The sequence below is a fragment of the Notolepis coatsorum genome, assembly GCF_963971535.1.
Source record: "Notolepis coatsorum genome assembly, chromosome: 11".
NCBI classification, from domain to species: Eukaryota; Metazoa; Chordata; class Actinopteri; order Aulopiformes; family Paralepididae; genus Notolepis; species Notolepis coatsorum.
This window is the reverse complement of record NC_140175.1, coordinates 82972788-82988980: the sequence shown is the minus strand read 5'-3', so window position 1 is coordinate 82988980 and position 16193 is coordinate 82972788. Positions and strand designations below refer to the sequence as shown.

At 42.7% G+C, this 16193-nt stretch overlaps 1 protein-coding gene across 3 annotated transcripts in view; it reads left to right on the top strand.

Moving 5' to 3' along the window:
* lmnl3 (lamin L3) overlaps positions 1–15241 on the top strand; it is a gene marked incomplete at its 5' end in the record, with an annotated part of 47051 nt that extends 31810 nt beyond the window's left edge. The window contains 3 exons of one of the 3 annotated variants that reach the window (XM_084324761.1): positions 5897–6007; positions 7595–7668; positions 15006–15241. In XM_084324761.1, coding sequence (XP_084180887.1) covers positions 5897–6007; positions 7595–7633 — 150 coding nt within the window. In that variant the 3' untranslated portion in view covers positions 7634–7668; positions 15006–15241. The remainder of the gene's footprint in view (positions 1–5896; positions 6008–7594; positions 7669–15005) is intronic. The other 2 variants (XM_084324762.1, XM_084324763.1) reach the window with 2 other exon arrangements.
* Between the last annotated feature and the right edge of the window lie 952 nt (positions 15242–16193).

The window sequence follows — 16193 nt, the reverse complement described above, 5'->3', positions numbered from 1 at the left end:
AAGAGGTGCTGCTACCCTGATCATTAACAGAGGTGTTGCTACCCTGATCATTAACACAGGTGTTGCTACCCTGATCATTAACACAGAGGTGTTGCTACCCTGATCATTAACACAGAGGTGTTGCTACCCTGATCATTAACACAGAGGTGTTGCTACCCTGATCATTAACAGAGGTGTTGCTACCCTGATCATTAACACAGAGCTGATCATTAACACTTTGACTGCCACTCACGGCTAATCTCGGGTTTACGATAGTTACGTTGAAAGCCACTCACGAGATTTCTCGGATTTTTTATTTATAGCGATCTGAAATCATATTGCATCACGCGAGCCTACCCTAGCCTACCCAAGGGCCGCCGGCGATCAGATGTGAAAAAAGCGCCCCCTATCGTCTCCCAGATGGTAAATGGTAAATGGAATGGACTCAATGAAAATGGATGGGGGAAAAAAATATTCCAGTCCACATTTTCCAGTCCACTGATGCAGCCGGGGTTACCAGAGTTCATTCTGGATCCTCTGAGCCCCGCTGATCATGAGTTCTACTGTATACACGTTAGATCTATACACTTATCGATTTTTTCGAATGGTGATCAGCAATTGGAATATACCATTTGGATACCATCTGATGTCGGGTAAGGAATCTATGTTATCAGTGTTAGGTAGGGTGACTAAGTCAAAATGGTTCAGTTGCAGGATGGCAGCACTGCTTTTGCGGGACAATGCGGGACACGTGGGGGGGGGTTGGAAGAAAAGAAAAAAAAAGTATTAAATTTGTTTTATATTGCTAATTAAAATTAAAGAAATGTATTTATTATTTAAATGCCTTTATATCATATTCGACGCAGACGGTAGGCTATATATAGCTAATTTTGTTATTAATCTTATTAAACTCGCCTCCGGTTTTGGGGATATTAGCCTCCGGATTCTATTGCCCCCTTCCCTCTGGACAGTGTCCCGGCGATACTCCCCGTGTATTCTGTTATTATAACAAACCGACCCTCTGATTCAGTTCTCAATAATAGTCGGGCCAGACTTGCTGAAGAGGCGCTCCTCTGAACAACCATATATACGTGACGTCCCCCTCTCCTCCAGTTTGGGGATCATCTGAAACGGATCTCAGCCACATATACTTCTTGTCCCAGTCTCTGTTATATGAGCAAAGTCTCTTTTTTTTTGCCTCCATTTCCTTGTTTTTCTTAGCTAGCTAAACAACTTGTATCAGTAATATTGGCGGTCTTTCTTCTGACTACTCGAGTGACGGACGTCACACATATACAGCTGCCCCGGCCTTGCTCGGACAGGTGACAGGCAGCGCGACTCGCGAGACTCGAGTGAGCTGCTCGGCAGCCTCGGCTGGAGATGCATCCAGCTGCAGGACCACAGCACCGACACTCTCAGGACCGCGACACTTTGCGGACCCACACTCTCCAGACCCTCGCTCCCATTGGCTGATTTGGGTCACGTGATCGTCCCACTCCAATTCAGCCATTGGGTGGGACGGTCACGTGACCCAAATCAGCCAATGGGAGCGAGGGTCTGGAGAGTGTGGGTCCGCAAAGTGTCGCGGTCCTGAGTGTGTCGGTGCTGTGGTCCTGCAGCTGGATACTATTGCTCGGCTGCGCCGCAATGCATTGGTTTGTGACGTCGCCCGATTTTTTTATTTTAAATATAGGAGGATATTGGAACGAGGCATTAAATTAACAACATTTAAAAAAAAAAAAAATAATCTTTGAAAGATAAAAAATAATATTTATTTTTATTTTTTATTTTTTAATCTTTGAATTGCGGGACATTGTTTTGTTGTAGCGGGACAAACATCCCAATATCGGGACAGGTGGGCACCCTAGTGTTAGGATAATCAGACTCGTTTTCGAGGAGATATAAGCTTTTTTCTGATATGTGCTCTATCGGTTTCACTGTAAAATCCATGAGGAAATGAAAACGGCTAGCGCGCGCCTCGAACGTGCTTTGAAAACTATTCATAAATAGGCCGACAAATATCAACGTTCTGGAATATCCCAGTAAAAGGCGATTATCACAGAATGGGCTGTTTTTCACCTGAAAACGGGTGCTTTTCAAAATGCTCTCAAACGGAAATTAAGCGATAAAAAAACAATCTGCCTTGACAACACTGACTGGAAAATGATTCTTTGATAAGCGACGGGCAGATTAGACACATAGCCATAATTTAAAACATAGATTAGGCGATATTTAAAACATAGATTAGGTGGTATTAACGTTAACATTGGCTCCGATGGTGGCATTCAAGCACTAAGTCGTGCGCCCCCTGGTGGCACTGAAAGTGTTAACAGAGGTGCTGCTACCCTGATCATTAACACAGAGCTGATCATTAACACTTTGTATGCCACGCCGGGTTTTCCTTTTTACCCCCTTGCCTTGATGCCACGGTCCACTCCCAATGTTAACGTTAATATCGCCTAATCTATGTTTTAAATTATGTGTCTAATCTGCCCATCGCTTATCAAAGAATCATTTTCCAGTCAACATTGGCAAGGCAGATTGTATTTTTATCGCTTCATTTCCGTTTGATAGCATTTTGAAAATCACCCGTTTTCCGGGGGGAAACAACCCATTCTATGATAATCGCCTTTTACTGAAATATTCCAGAACGTTGTCATTTGTCGGTCTATTTATGAATCGTTTTCAAATAAACGCTAGATGATCGATAGTATGTGTGCGCATGCACGCTCGTGCCGTGCGCTGATAATCGCTGCTATTATTTCCTCATGGCTTTTACAGTCAAAACAGCTATATAACATATAGTGGAAACGCTTATATCTCCGTGAAAACTAGTCTGATTATCCTAACACTGATAACATAGATTCCTTACCTGACATCAGATGGTATCCAAATGGTATATTCCAATTCCTGATCACCATTCGAAAAAATCGATAAGTGTATATTGATCCAACGTGTATACAGTAGAACACATGATTCCCCGCGGCTCAGAGGCTCCAGAATGAACTCTGGTAACCCCGGCTGCATCAGTGAGAAGTAAAATGTGGAGTCAGAAATCCGTTCTCCCATTCACTTTCATTGAGTCCATTCCAAAAGGGTGATTTACCATCTGGGAGATGATAGGGGGGGGGCGCTTTTTTCACATCTGATCGCCGGCAGTCCCTGGATCTCCAACGGTAGGCTCGCGTGATGCAATATGATTTCAGATCGCTAATAAAAAATTAAAATAAAAACACCAGAGAATAGCTGTGACGTGGCATTCAGCGGTCGGGGCGTAAACCCGAATAAAGCCGTGAGTGGCGCTCAAAGTGTTAAGAGGTGCTGCTACCCTGATCATTAACAGAGGTGTTGCTACCCTGATCATTAACACAGAGGTGTTGCTACCCTGATCATTTACACAGAGGTGCACAGGTGAAGTATCTTATGTTGTACCAAATTTTTACTGTAAGAAAGCAAACTATTTTGGGGGATGTAATGTAACTAATTATTGCTCCCAGAGAGTAATGAGTAACAAGGAATATATAACTTGTTGGGTGTTAACGGACCCAACTTTGGTCAATACATACTCCATACAATACCTGCTTTCTCTTTATGTTGAAGCTAAAGTTGTCAAATGACCACATATTGGAACATGATAGATTCTACCTATTAGTGACATCACATATACAACTCAGATTTCAGGGAAGTACAGAGAAGCTCTCCCTCTCCAGGGGAAGAATGTGAAAAAGGCGCTCTGGTGAAACCTTCTGTACAAATAATCTGTATAGTCAAAGTCATGCCTCTTAAGGGGAGACACTACAGGTGAATAGGGTAAAATAATTAACTAATAGATATCACAATGAAACTTCCCCAGTTGATTACTTATATTAAGACAAGACTGTTTTGTATTACAAGTTTTCTGAAATTGTATGTTTAAATATGCAAATGAGGCATTATCTACTTAAATATGCACTAGTTTGCATATAATTCCAGGACAGAAATCTGAACATTGGATAAAGCCATTTTCAAAATTATAGTTTCATTTTGTTGACATATTAGAGCCAAAGGTTATTACAGAGGGGATTTTGGATATCTCTTTTTATCACTCCATAAATCAGAAAATACTCCAGTACATTTTTATGGTAAAATTCCATATTTCGCCATGTTTTTAGGAATGAAATGTGATATAAATCAGGGTATGAATGCGATATCAACAAACCCTTCTGTAAATACCTTCAGAACATAGATATGAATAGAACTGAAAGGTTTGGTGTATGTGAGTGCTACTGAAGTGAAGATTTCTGGCTCAGAGTATGAGGAAAAACTCTTAAAACAAATTTTTTGGAAAACGCCTTCAAAGTTCTGTATTGTAAATTGCCATACTTTTTTTTTTGAAACAGATATTTACAAACACAATAGCTAATCAAACCATTAGTAATAGACAACCTAAGCACATGCCTGATAACTGAATAATAATAATAATAATAATGATGTTATTGAACTGAACAGAACTACACACAGGCTACAAACAGTGTAGTACATACAGTGTAGTACCCCCTAATAGGCAAAACATATTTGAATAGATATCACTATGAAACTTTCCCAGTTTGTTATGTACATATAAACTAAGAAAAAATATATTGCAAGTTTTCTGAAATGTATGTTTATATATGCAAATGAGGCACTTCCCCATTAACACTATGGGTGCCGGAGGTTAAATTCATGATATACCATGGGTTGCCAGCTCTATTTGTCTATGGATAAGTACCCCTTCTTTGCATGGCTATAACTTTTTAAATTCTATTGCTACATTGCCATTATTAGGGCCCATTCAAAGTCCTATATGTATTGTTCATTGTGTAGCAACGTTAAACTTTTTCATTCACATATTCATAGTAAAGTATGGTCTAATGTATAAGTATGTTTTCATCTCTTTCTGCAGCTTTCTCCAAAACGTGATCTATAGCCCCAAATGCATTATATTGATGATGAAATACAGTTTGATGGCAATCGGGGCGATATAAAAAATTTCAATTGGACGTACTGCTAGAATGATCTACGTATGATCTGATGATGACCGGATGGGCGGGGGATCGTTTATAATTCCGTGGGCAGCGTTATATCATTCATCTAGTGTGGGTCATATGTTCATCATAACAGTTTATATGGAACACGTTCAAGAATAACGCTGAATCTTACCGGATCTTCCTCGCGCCGTTGGACGATCAGCGTGGTGTAGACCGTTTTCGATTATGGGATGTTTATCCTGATGAACCATTTCCAGCTTGTATAATACTATATACGTCCAAATCATGTTGTTTATCGAGTTATTGGCAATGGATCGCTATATATTGTGACGAGCCAGAGTGCCGGCAGCCAAACAGAGTGCCCGGAAGTAATATGGCCGACCAGCACAACCTCCACAGCACTTCCTGTTTGGCGATTGCGCCGATCGGCCACCAGATGGCGCTCCTGAACCGCCAGAGAGCTCAGTGGGTCCTCCTGGTGGATCTCAGGCCAGCGGAGGGGAAATATGAATCCGATCACAGATTTTTGAAATATTGATATTAAAGACGCTGTAAAGCGTCCTTCGGCAACTTGAGCATGGCCGGGAATGACGCTGTAAAGCGTTTCCCGGCAGTTAAAGTGTTAAATATGTGAACATTTATGGATGCAATAAGGCAAAATGAAGTAAAATAAACAACTAAATGTGTGTTACTGATGTTTTTTTTGTCACTAGTTTCATAGAAGACATGTTTAGGAAGCAAAATATAACTATCTCAAAATCAACAAAAAAAGTATAATTACCTATTCACCTGGGGTGTCTCGCCTTAAGAAGAGTTGAGTGGAAGAGATCATTAAGACGTTGGCGGAGTTGAAGTCGTCATGTCTAATCTGTGTGATGCCCTTATTGCTGTGATGTTGATGTGATGTTCAGGAGGCAGCAGAGCGCAGGGTGGTGTGTGTCCTGGCCAGAGGTCAGGAGGAATCTGATGAGTTTGATGAGGACTATGTGGTGTCGGGTGACATCGCCAGCCTTGGCAGACAGGTAAACACAAACGCACACCTACACACACACACCTACACCTACACACACACATACACACACACACACACATACACACACATACACACCTCATCAGGTAAAGGTAAACACCAATCCCACTATACCGTAAACACCAATCCCACTATCGCACGATTGACAAGTTTTCTTCCCCCACTCTCTTCATGTCCTCTGTGTCCCCTCTCTCTTCATGTCCTCTGTGTCCCCTCTCTCTTCATGTCCTCTGTGTCCCCTCTCTCTCTTCATGTCCTCTGTGTCCCCTCTCTCTCTTCATGTCCTCTGTGTCCCCTCTCTCTCTTCATGTCCTCTGTGTCCCCCCTCTCTCTTCATGTCCTGTGTGTCCCCTCTCTCTTCATGTCCTGTGTCCCCTCTCTCTTCATGTCCTCTGTGTCCCCTCTCTCTTCATGTCCTCTGTGTCCCCTCTCTCTTCATGTCCTGTGTCCCCTCTCTCTTCATGTCCTGTGTCCCCTCTCTCTTCATGTCCTCTGTGTCCCCCCTCTCTTCATGTCCTCTCTGTCCCCTCTCTCTCTTCATGTCCTGTGTCCCCTCTCTCTTCATGTCCTCTGTCCCCTCTCTCTTCATGTCCTCTGTGTCCCCTCTCTCTCCTCATGTCCTCTTGTGTCCCCCCTCTCTCTTCATGTCCTCTGTCCCCTCTCTCTTCATGTCCTCTGTGTCCCCTCTCTCTTCATGTCCTCTGTGTCCCCCCTCTCTTCATGTCCTCTGTGTCCCCCCTCTCCTCATGTCCTCTGTGTCCCCTCTCTCTCCTCATGTCCTCTGTGTCCCCTCTCTCTCCTCATGTCATCTGTGTCCCCCCTCTCTCTTCATGTCCTCTGTCCCCTCTCTCTTCATGTCCTCTGTGTCCCCTCTCTCTTCATGTCCTCTGTGTCCCCTCTCTCTCTTCATGTCCTCTGTGTCCCCCCTCTCTTCATGTCCTCTGTGTCCCCTCTCTCTTCATGTCCTCTGTGTCCCCCCTCTCTTCATGTCCTCTGTGTCCCCTCTCTCTTCATGTCCTCTGTGTCCCCCCGCTCTCTTCATGTCCTCTCTGTCCCCTCTCTCTTCATGTCCTCTGTGTCCCCTCTCTCTCTTCATGTCCTCTGTGTCCCCTCTCTCTCTTCATGTCCTGTGTCCCCTCTCTCTTCATGTCCTCTGTCCCCTCTATCTTCATGTCCTGTGTCCCCTCTCTTCATGTCCTCTGTGTCCCCTCTCTCTCTTCATGTCCTCTGTCCCCTCTCTCTTCATGTCCTGTGTCCCCTCTCTTCATGTCCTCTGTGTCCCCTCTCTCTCTTCATGTCCTCTGTGTCCCCCCTCTCCCTTCATGTCCTCTGTATCCCCTCTCTCCCTTCATGTCCTCTGTATCCCCTCTCTCCCTTCATGTCCTCTTTGTCCCCTCTCTCTTCATGTACTCTGTCCCCTCTCTCCTCATGTCCTCTGTGTCCCCTCTCCCTTCATGTCCTCTGTGTCCCCTCTCTCATGTCCTCTGTGTCCCCTCTCTCCCTTCATGTCCTCTGTGTCCCCTCTCTCTCTTCATGTCCTCTGTCCCGTCTCTCCTCATGGCCTCTGTGTGCTGTGAAGCCAAAGAGAAGAAAAAAGAAATGTTGCAGTGTGTGTTGAGTTCAGAGAGAGACGACCAAACACCTGTTGTGTAGGTGAGGCCGTGCCTGTAGCCCCTCCTCCAGCAGCCCCCCCCCCCCCCCCCTGCTCTGCTTCTGCTTGCTGCTTTAACAACCTTAAAGCTGTAGCTCTGGAAAAGAACTAGGATTCAGACTGGATTGATGCCGTTTTTGTGGTTTATTCTACAATGTTTCAATCTTTTCCTCCCAACTCTAGTATCTAACAACAATTGTTCTCAATCTCAAAGATGGTTCCATCCATTTACTCTACAGGAATTTAGAATTTAGACTGGGATCACATTGGACAGCTTTTTTCCTTTTAGTTTTCTGTGATTTTTGTCGCGCCGTGCGTCTCCTCCAAACGAAGCACCTCACGTCTTTGAAGAAACACTTTTTCGGGCGTTCTGTTGAAAAGGTTTAAACTTTAGCCGCAGAGTGCCGCAACATCAATGTCACCTACTTAGGTATGCTAATGGTAGTAATGTATATAACCTAATGTAACTGAGCTGAAGTAGCCACGGTAATCAGTGGTATTGCTCATTGCGCCTTGTGCACTTTGAGCACAAGAAAAAGCCGTCCAATCTGATCACAGCCTAAAATGTACTTGCCTAATAGCTCCCAGTGCATCTAAAACACACTCTAGAACAGGGGTTCTCAAACTTTTTTATACCACGACCCCATTTTATTTAGGATTTCTTTTTGGCGACCCCACACTTAACACATTCGGGGCCAACCACGTGTATATATATGTTTCGGATCCAACGCTTAACGGCCAACCACGTATATATACGTGGCTAGGTTGTTTTGGCTTTTATTCCATTTGAATATCTTACTCAATGTCACCGAGCGGCACTGCAGATTTAACCTACTCTTGGAATTCGGAAAAGTGCATTACCGGCAAGATCCTCGTAGGGGCGCTGTCTCGATAATGCAGTGTTCCCTGTTACAGACCGGTGTTTTTTTTATTTTTTTTATCTTGAATGTACTTTTCTGTTAGCCTAAAGCTATGTGTGTAGCCGATCGCCTAGAATAGTTTTTGGGACACTGAATTCAGTGTGCAGTAAAGGAATATAGCATCAGCCAATGGACATATGGATCTACCAGATGGCGATCGATAACTGGGAAATCCTTTTTGCAGTCCAACCGGCCACAGGTAAGAGCTTTTTCACGTAAATTACATGCTGATCAGGCCTTGTTATCGTACCCAACCAGCCGATCAGAGAATGTGGCTACTGAGGCGAATGCCGTTATTGGTAATCAATAATCAGAAACGACGTCCCCCGCCCCCCCCCCCTTTCATGCATTCATGGTGGACCATGATACCGACGATATGCATTTTGAGTTTTAGCTCTAGCTTGTCTATAGCCGCAACGCCATTCGATTTAACGTTATTAGCTTAGCACCCTATATCTCGCGTTCCAGGAAATACCCCAGAACATTCTGCTATAACGTTCATATTCAAGACGCTATAAAATGGGAACGTATTGATGAGAAAATTATTTAATTAAGGCATATTGAAGGTGCGGTTTATAGTGTCAATTGACAATGAGAATGGACAGATGGCAATAATATAAAGTATAGATTTAGCTCTACAAACAGCCTCACGCACAATATTTGTTTTGATATGCTGGCCGTATAGAGTGGGCCCCGTCTAATTCCAATGGCCCCGAATGTGTTAATGTATCGCGTAATTTCAATGTGGAAATAAGGAATATCAAAATAAAAGCACACGTTGTTCATGCATATTTATTGGAAAATGTAATTACAGCACTATGTTATCAATGAAATTAATTCATTATCAACAAAAGCAACGGAATTGTTTCTGTATACACATTTATAAAACGAGGCATATTTAGCCAAAATATGTTGCCAGAACATGAAAAGAAAATGCGTTCACGTGCGCTTTGGCGGAGATCCGCTTCTACTCTCAAAATCCGGCCTCACAGAGGTATGTTGATGAGAAGGGGACAAGCTTTCTCAGCGCAGCATTACACAACACTGGGTACTTGTTCCGGACTGATATCCAGAACTTTGCGAGGGCCTGTCCAGTGAACTTGACTTTCAGTAGCTCGTCACAAGAAAGAGGAATTGCCCCAAAATCTCTGCTGATTAACCTGGAGTGGCACTAACGGAGTAATCCAGCTCATTATCAGCACATTTCTCTGCCAATGGGTTGTTTTTGTCTGCAAGGAAAATCTGCGCTTTTTATCAGAGTTAAAAAAGGCGATTTAATACTCTGCCTCGAGATAGCCACCTCACTTCAGTGTGGTATAGCAGCTGGTTATGTGCAGAGCCCATTTCATCGTGACCAACCGGCACCGTAGTTTGAGAACCGCTGCTCTAGAATATTTTCATTTAAATAAACGTCGATCTTGCTGCTCCCCATCGTCCATCTTGCTGCTCCCCATCGTCCATCTTGCTGCTCCCCATCGTCCATCTTGCTCCCCATCGTCCATCTTGCTCCCCATCGTCCATCTTGCTGCTCCCCATCGTCTATCTTGCTGCTCCCTATCGTCCATCTTGCTGCTCCCCATCGCAGCTTATAAACATCAGTGTCTGGGGAAATGGATCCAGTGTACAGGAAGTGATGCTATGTAGTGTCCTCATTAGGGGTGTAACGGTACACAGAAGCCACGGTTCAGTATGTACCTCGGTATTGGGGTCACGGTTCGGTACAACAGGATTTTTTTTTTATTAAATATTATTATAAATATTTTTAATAACCTGTTCCACCCGACGGGACTGGTACCGGTCCCGAAATGCCATCTGGTCATTAATCAATATTTCTTTGACTGTTGTATAAAATTAGCGATTTAAATTTCAAACGTATTCAAGTATTAACATCACTAACATGTCACAACAGCATGTAGAATGTATATCATCAATACGTTAGTTTAGCAATAGGTTAAAAGTGTCATTAGGTAGATTACATTTTTCGATTTGGCCAAGTCTATTCCGAGAGGGCGACTATTTTGGAAATTTTGAACCATGGGAATTGTAGTCCTTTTGTGGCCATTTTGTAGAGGACATGCATAGCTGTCGATCAGCGTTGGAATTTTTCCGAACTACACTTCCTGGAAGATTCTATGGGGGTTCAAAGTTCAGAGTTCTGTATGAATTATATCAATAACTGTTATTATTCTGGATAATAAGCCACAAAAGGTAACGTTTTTGACAAATATTGAAACGCAGTTAGTTTCTCCTCCCTATTGTTAGCATGTAGCAACAATTAGATCTGAAATTAGTTTCAAAATGGTTGCACTGTGGTAAAAATAAAAAAGTACAGTAGATATCATTATCTGTTCTTATGCACGCCTGGTGATACTAAATCCAAATTGAACTCGGGCATTTGAAAGATAATATATGTATATATATATAAATGTGCGAATTGGCTATAATAAGGTAATTTATAAGCCCCCTATTCTATATTCTATAATAATATTTCAAATTGCATTGGTCCGGATGGGAGAATTCAGTACTGTATCTACAGAACCTTCTGTTTAATCATCTTCCCTTTATTAATTTCCTTAGATATTTTGTACACATCATCTCAAGAAGGTACTGAACGAGATCAGTGGCAGTTTTTTTATGTTTGGTCATTATTAGCATGGTGTTATTCACTGTCAAAGATGCAAAGAAAAATCATAATTCATATTCTCCTTGTTTCATCACGATTTAAGCAAGCCTAGTAATAGACACAATATTTCTGACACTGTGAATACATTCCCTGAGGTCCATAGATGTCCCTAGATACCAAGAATATGCAAATGGTCCTTGTAGAAGTGGATCAATATTCCATTTACCTAGGTATATATTTTAGGCGGATTTTCACCTCATTAGGGGTGTAACGGTACACAGAAGCCACGGTTCAGTATGTACCTCGGTATTGGGGTCACGGTTCGGTACAACAGGACATTTTTTTATTAAATATTATTATAATTATTATTATTAAATAGAATAATTTTCTATAGGCTTGCCGTGGTAGTCAGTGATAGTCAGTAGAGCGGTCGTCTGTAATCAGAAGGTTCCCGGTTGGATTCCAGCTCCTCCCGGAAGTGTCCTTGAGTGAGACTGAACCCCCTAACTCAGGGGTCGGCAACCTGCAGCCTTTTTTTTTAATCTCTTATTTTGGAGATCGAGGTCATACTGTGACACTGAAATGAAAAAATATTTCATCAACTAAAATATTGCATCAACTAAAATATACAGTACGTCACACCCTGCGCCTCTCCCTGCCGTCTGCAAGTGGCTAATCTTGAGTTTCCGACCCCCCAGTAAGCTAACCATGGATAAATCCAAAAAAAGGAAAGTCTGAGGAAAATAGAGGGTTTAATTCAGCGTGGACAGATTAATTTGCTTTCACCACTAATGATGCAGGCTTACCTGTATGCCTGATATGTGGTGAGAAATTTGCGAACTAAAAAATTAACTTTTTATTTTTTTTATCCACTTTTTCTCCCATTTTCTATTTTTCTCCCATCCCAATTTTCATATCGTCCAATTCAACCCTCCCCTGTCTTCGAATGTTGTTTCTTGCCTCCCACAAGCCGGCTGCAATGTGGACTAAGTCATACATAGCACGAGTCCCCTCCGTTACTCGAGGTAACAGCCGTTGCATCTTTTCACCTGCGCGGCTCGATCTTTCAGCGTCGGGGATCTGGGCTTTGGAGGGGCCCCGCCCCCGTCGCTTCTTGATTCTACTGCGCAGGCGCACCAAGCGACCTGTAGGAGTCGCTGTCCACAACGCCCGATCCCCACCCTTCAGTTTCCCTCCCCGTAATACGCCCAATGTGTATTACTGTGGACGACCAGCTAAACTGAAAGCAATGTGGAGAGCGGGGCTCGAACAGGAGGCATCCTGTTCGAGCCTAGTCTCCAGCATTCGTTGCGAGCGCCTTGCCCACTCGCCACATAGCCGCCCAAATTTACTTTTTATTTTATAGATTTTCCACAAATAAGGGAAGGACTCAAATAGACCTGCATAGTTCAGGGTTTTATTTCAAAGTAGGTCTACAGATGCCAGTGTTTTTTTCTCCTCTTCTGTCTTTTATTTCAAAGTAGGTCTACACATGGTAGTCTTTTTTCAAAGTAGACTACTTTTTATTTTATAAATGTTCCACAAATAAGGGACGGACTCAAATATACCTGAATAGTTCAGGGTTGTTTCTCCTTATCATAAGAGTTTGAGGTGTTCCTTTGTTATAACAGGTAAAAACAGCAATAAAAAGTCAAACATTTTCTTTTTGTTGCTTTATAATTCCATTAATGCAACAAACTGTGTGCTATAAGTATAAAGTATAATAAATCGCAAATTACTTTGGGTATGCAATTGTCAGGTGTTTTATGCTAAATGTGGGGTATGCTTGGGGATAACTATATAAAATGTTATACACTGTTATCTTCATTTTAAGGGTAAATTGGTTTTGCGGCTCCAGAGGAATTTTATTTTGTGGGAGGGGGGGGAAATTGCTCTTTTGATAGTAAAGGTTGCTGACCCCTGCCCTAACTGCTCCTGATGAGAAGGTTGGCACCTCGGTGTGTGAGTGAATGGGTAAAATGTGAGGCACAAGTTGTAAAGCGCTTTGGATAAAAATGCTATATGCAGTCCATTTACCATTATGTTAATTCCATATTTTGAAGACCTCTTACCAGGAAAGAGTTTTGCTGGAATTTCGAGGTGGACTCCATCATCCGTCAGTGGTCTTATGAAAGGAGGGTAGGCTCCAATCTCATAGTATGTAAAATGGGTTTACCTAGTGTTTGTATGGATTTGTCAGTTGTGAGGGGAAATTATATACTCCTTCCTGTTTGAAAAAAGTATTCCGATTACCATGCTGTTCAGAGGTATTGCCTATTGGTAAGGACAAGCAATGTCAGCTTTGATTAATCAATTAGCTGTGCTATTTGGAACCAGGATCACTGCTTAATGTACGGCCCAGTTCATACATGTTCTTTACTTGGGTGTGGGGTAGGCAGGCAGGGTGCGTGTGGTGTGTTGCTATAGCCACCTAAAACAGTTTATTACAAGGGAAGAAAGATGTAAATAAATAATTAGATTTAAACTTGTTTCTTCAGGGGGGTAACATTTACAAACATGTACAGATTCAAGTGTGTATGGCCATTCTGAGATGTTGTCTGTCAATTTGAATGTAATGGTACTGGTGAGGTCATGCCCATGTGTGGGCTGCATGCCTGTACCCTCGCTTGAAGCAATGAGTTCCATGAACCTGCAGTGACCTCAGGTGGGGAGTCCCACAATGCAACGCAGCTGGCTGTAATGTGAATACCTTCTAGTCGTTACCGTTCTAACCTAGTCTTTTAAGCCTTACATCATTTTATTTGTTGCCATATTTGAGCTGCTCGAAATGCTTGAATATGGGGTGCATGCTCAACTATTGAGACGCTAGGTGTTACCAAGACTGGAGGGTACTGTGACTAGAATGCACCGTGAACTCCTCACAAGACCCACCTGATGTCATGGGAGGTTTATGGAACTTATCTGCATTGATAAGACTAGCTGCCATAGCCCTTTTCCTCCCCTGACCAATGCTTTTATGCGAGTAAACACAATGGTAAATGAGGTTCTGTGCATCTGTATGACTAAGAAGAAATGCAGACGGCATACTTTGCATCACTAAATGATGCAGTACATGGCAGCATTTCTCTTCAAAATAGAATGTAAATCGGCCTGTGTGACTCTTTAACGATTGAAGGCACTTCCAACATTTGTACCCAGTAGAGGTCACTGCCAACATTTGTACCCAGTGGAGAGCACTGCCAACATTTGTACCCAGTGGAGGGCACTGCCAACATTTGTACCCAGTGGAGAGCACTGCCAACATTTGTACCCAGTGGAGGGCACTGCCAAATATGGGTGTTTTTGATGATGTAGAGAGAATGCAATAAGGTTTTATGATCGAGCGTGGCAGGTTTTACCTCTCATTACACTGCTATTAATTTCCCATACAATGCATACTCTGACCCTCTGGCTCTGGGTGGTTCAGTGAGTGGACCATTCCTGTATTCCTAAACTGCATTCGGTTGAGGGATGGCCAAGATGGCCCAAGCTTTGGTTATTATTCACCACATATCCCTTCCCTCTGTAAGGTTCAGTGGGTATAGTGACTATTCAGTGACTATTTCTATATTTCATCCAGCGCTGGAGCTGTGTTGGAGGTCAGGTGGCATCCACTACTTGCTATTTATTGTTTGTCACACATCAATAATGCCCCCCCATCCCCATGCAACCTCACAATGACTAACATGGCTAGCCTTCTGTATGGCCAGTGCTTGCTTGCCACTCCCCTTGCTTCTGAAGGACAGCACGTGTTATACTAAAGAGCTTTTGTATTGTATGTGTTTCTTTTCTCCAGGATCTAGCCAAGGAGGCCAGCTGCGCCCTGATGTGACCCCATCCTTCCTCAACTCATGAGCTCCGTTTATACCTGGAGACATCCTGGATGCTCTCTGGCATTTTGAGAAAGTTCAGTTTTTTTATAACGAGGCCTGCTAACTTGGACGCACCTTTTCTAGGTGGCAGGTAGTTGGAGTGTGTTGAGGATGAAGGCTGGGATGGGGTGTGATTGGTGGAGGGGTGTTATTCTGTACTTTGGGGTGAGATTACCTTTTTTTCTTGCAGTTTACTTGACTTAATAAAAATTAAATGTACGTTCCTTTTCCCTGTCATGATATTGTATTATATATGATATTTATTGTTTGAGTATTGATTGAACTTGATTGTAGTCGGCTAGTTTTTTTGCTCCTGTCTGTACAAGCTGACTGAAAACAATTTAAATATATTCCACAGTGCAAAAGAAAAAAAGGAGATTTCAGTCGGCTTGTACAGACGGGAGCTTGACTCAAAATCCACTCTAATGTACCTTACATTTCCAGACTATTATTATTATTTTTTTAAATCTTTTTCCTCCTTTTTTCCGTTTTTCTCGCATCCCAATGTTAGTCGTTATGCCAATTCCCAATCCCCAGAAGCACCACAGCTGGATTCTATCCCACTGTCTCTGTGGTGGTAGACAGACGCTTAGTCCGCTGCACTACCCGGCCGCCCTATTATTAATATTATTGACAGAATTGTAGCTAGTGGAGTATTCACACTGGATGTAGAAGGAGAACAAAGGTAGCAAAAACAAGATCTCATACAACCTTGAGGAGAAATTATAAACATTCTAATGACATAATGAATAGCAACATCCATTGTACGTCACATATATGATGCGCTAGAATTTTTCATAGGATCATTTACAGTACTTTTTCTTTTGACAAACATGCACCCCTAAAGAGGCTTAGACTCGAGGACAGAATGGAGCACCATGGTTCTCACAGGACCCATCAACTCTGTTAAACGATAGAAATGCTGCCTGGTCTCGGGCCAGACTCGCAGGTGACCCTGCACATTCTATTATTCAGACAAATCCCTAATAAATGTACTTCTGCTGTGAGAAAAGATAAATTTAGCTACTACCTAGACTTGACCACAAACTCTAGCAAAATCTTGGAAAGTGTTAACTCCACCAAAAATAAAGCTACCGATTCCCTGCCTACAT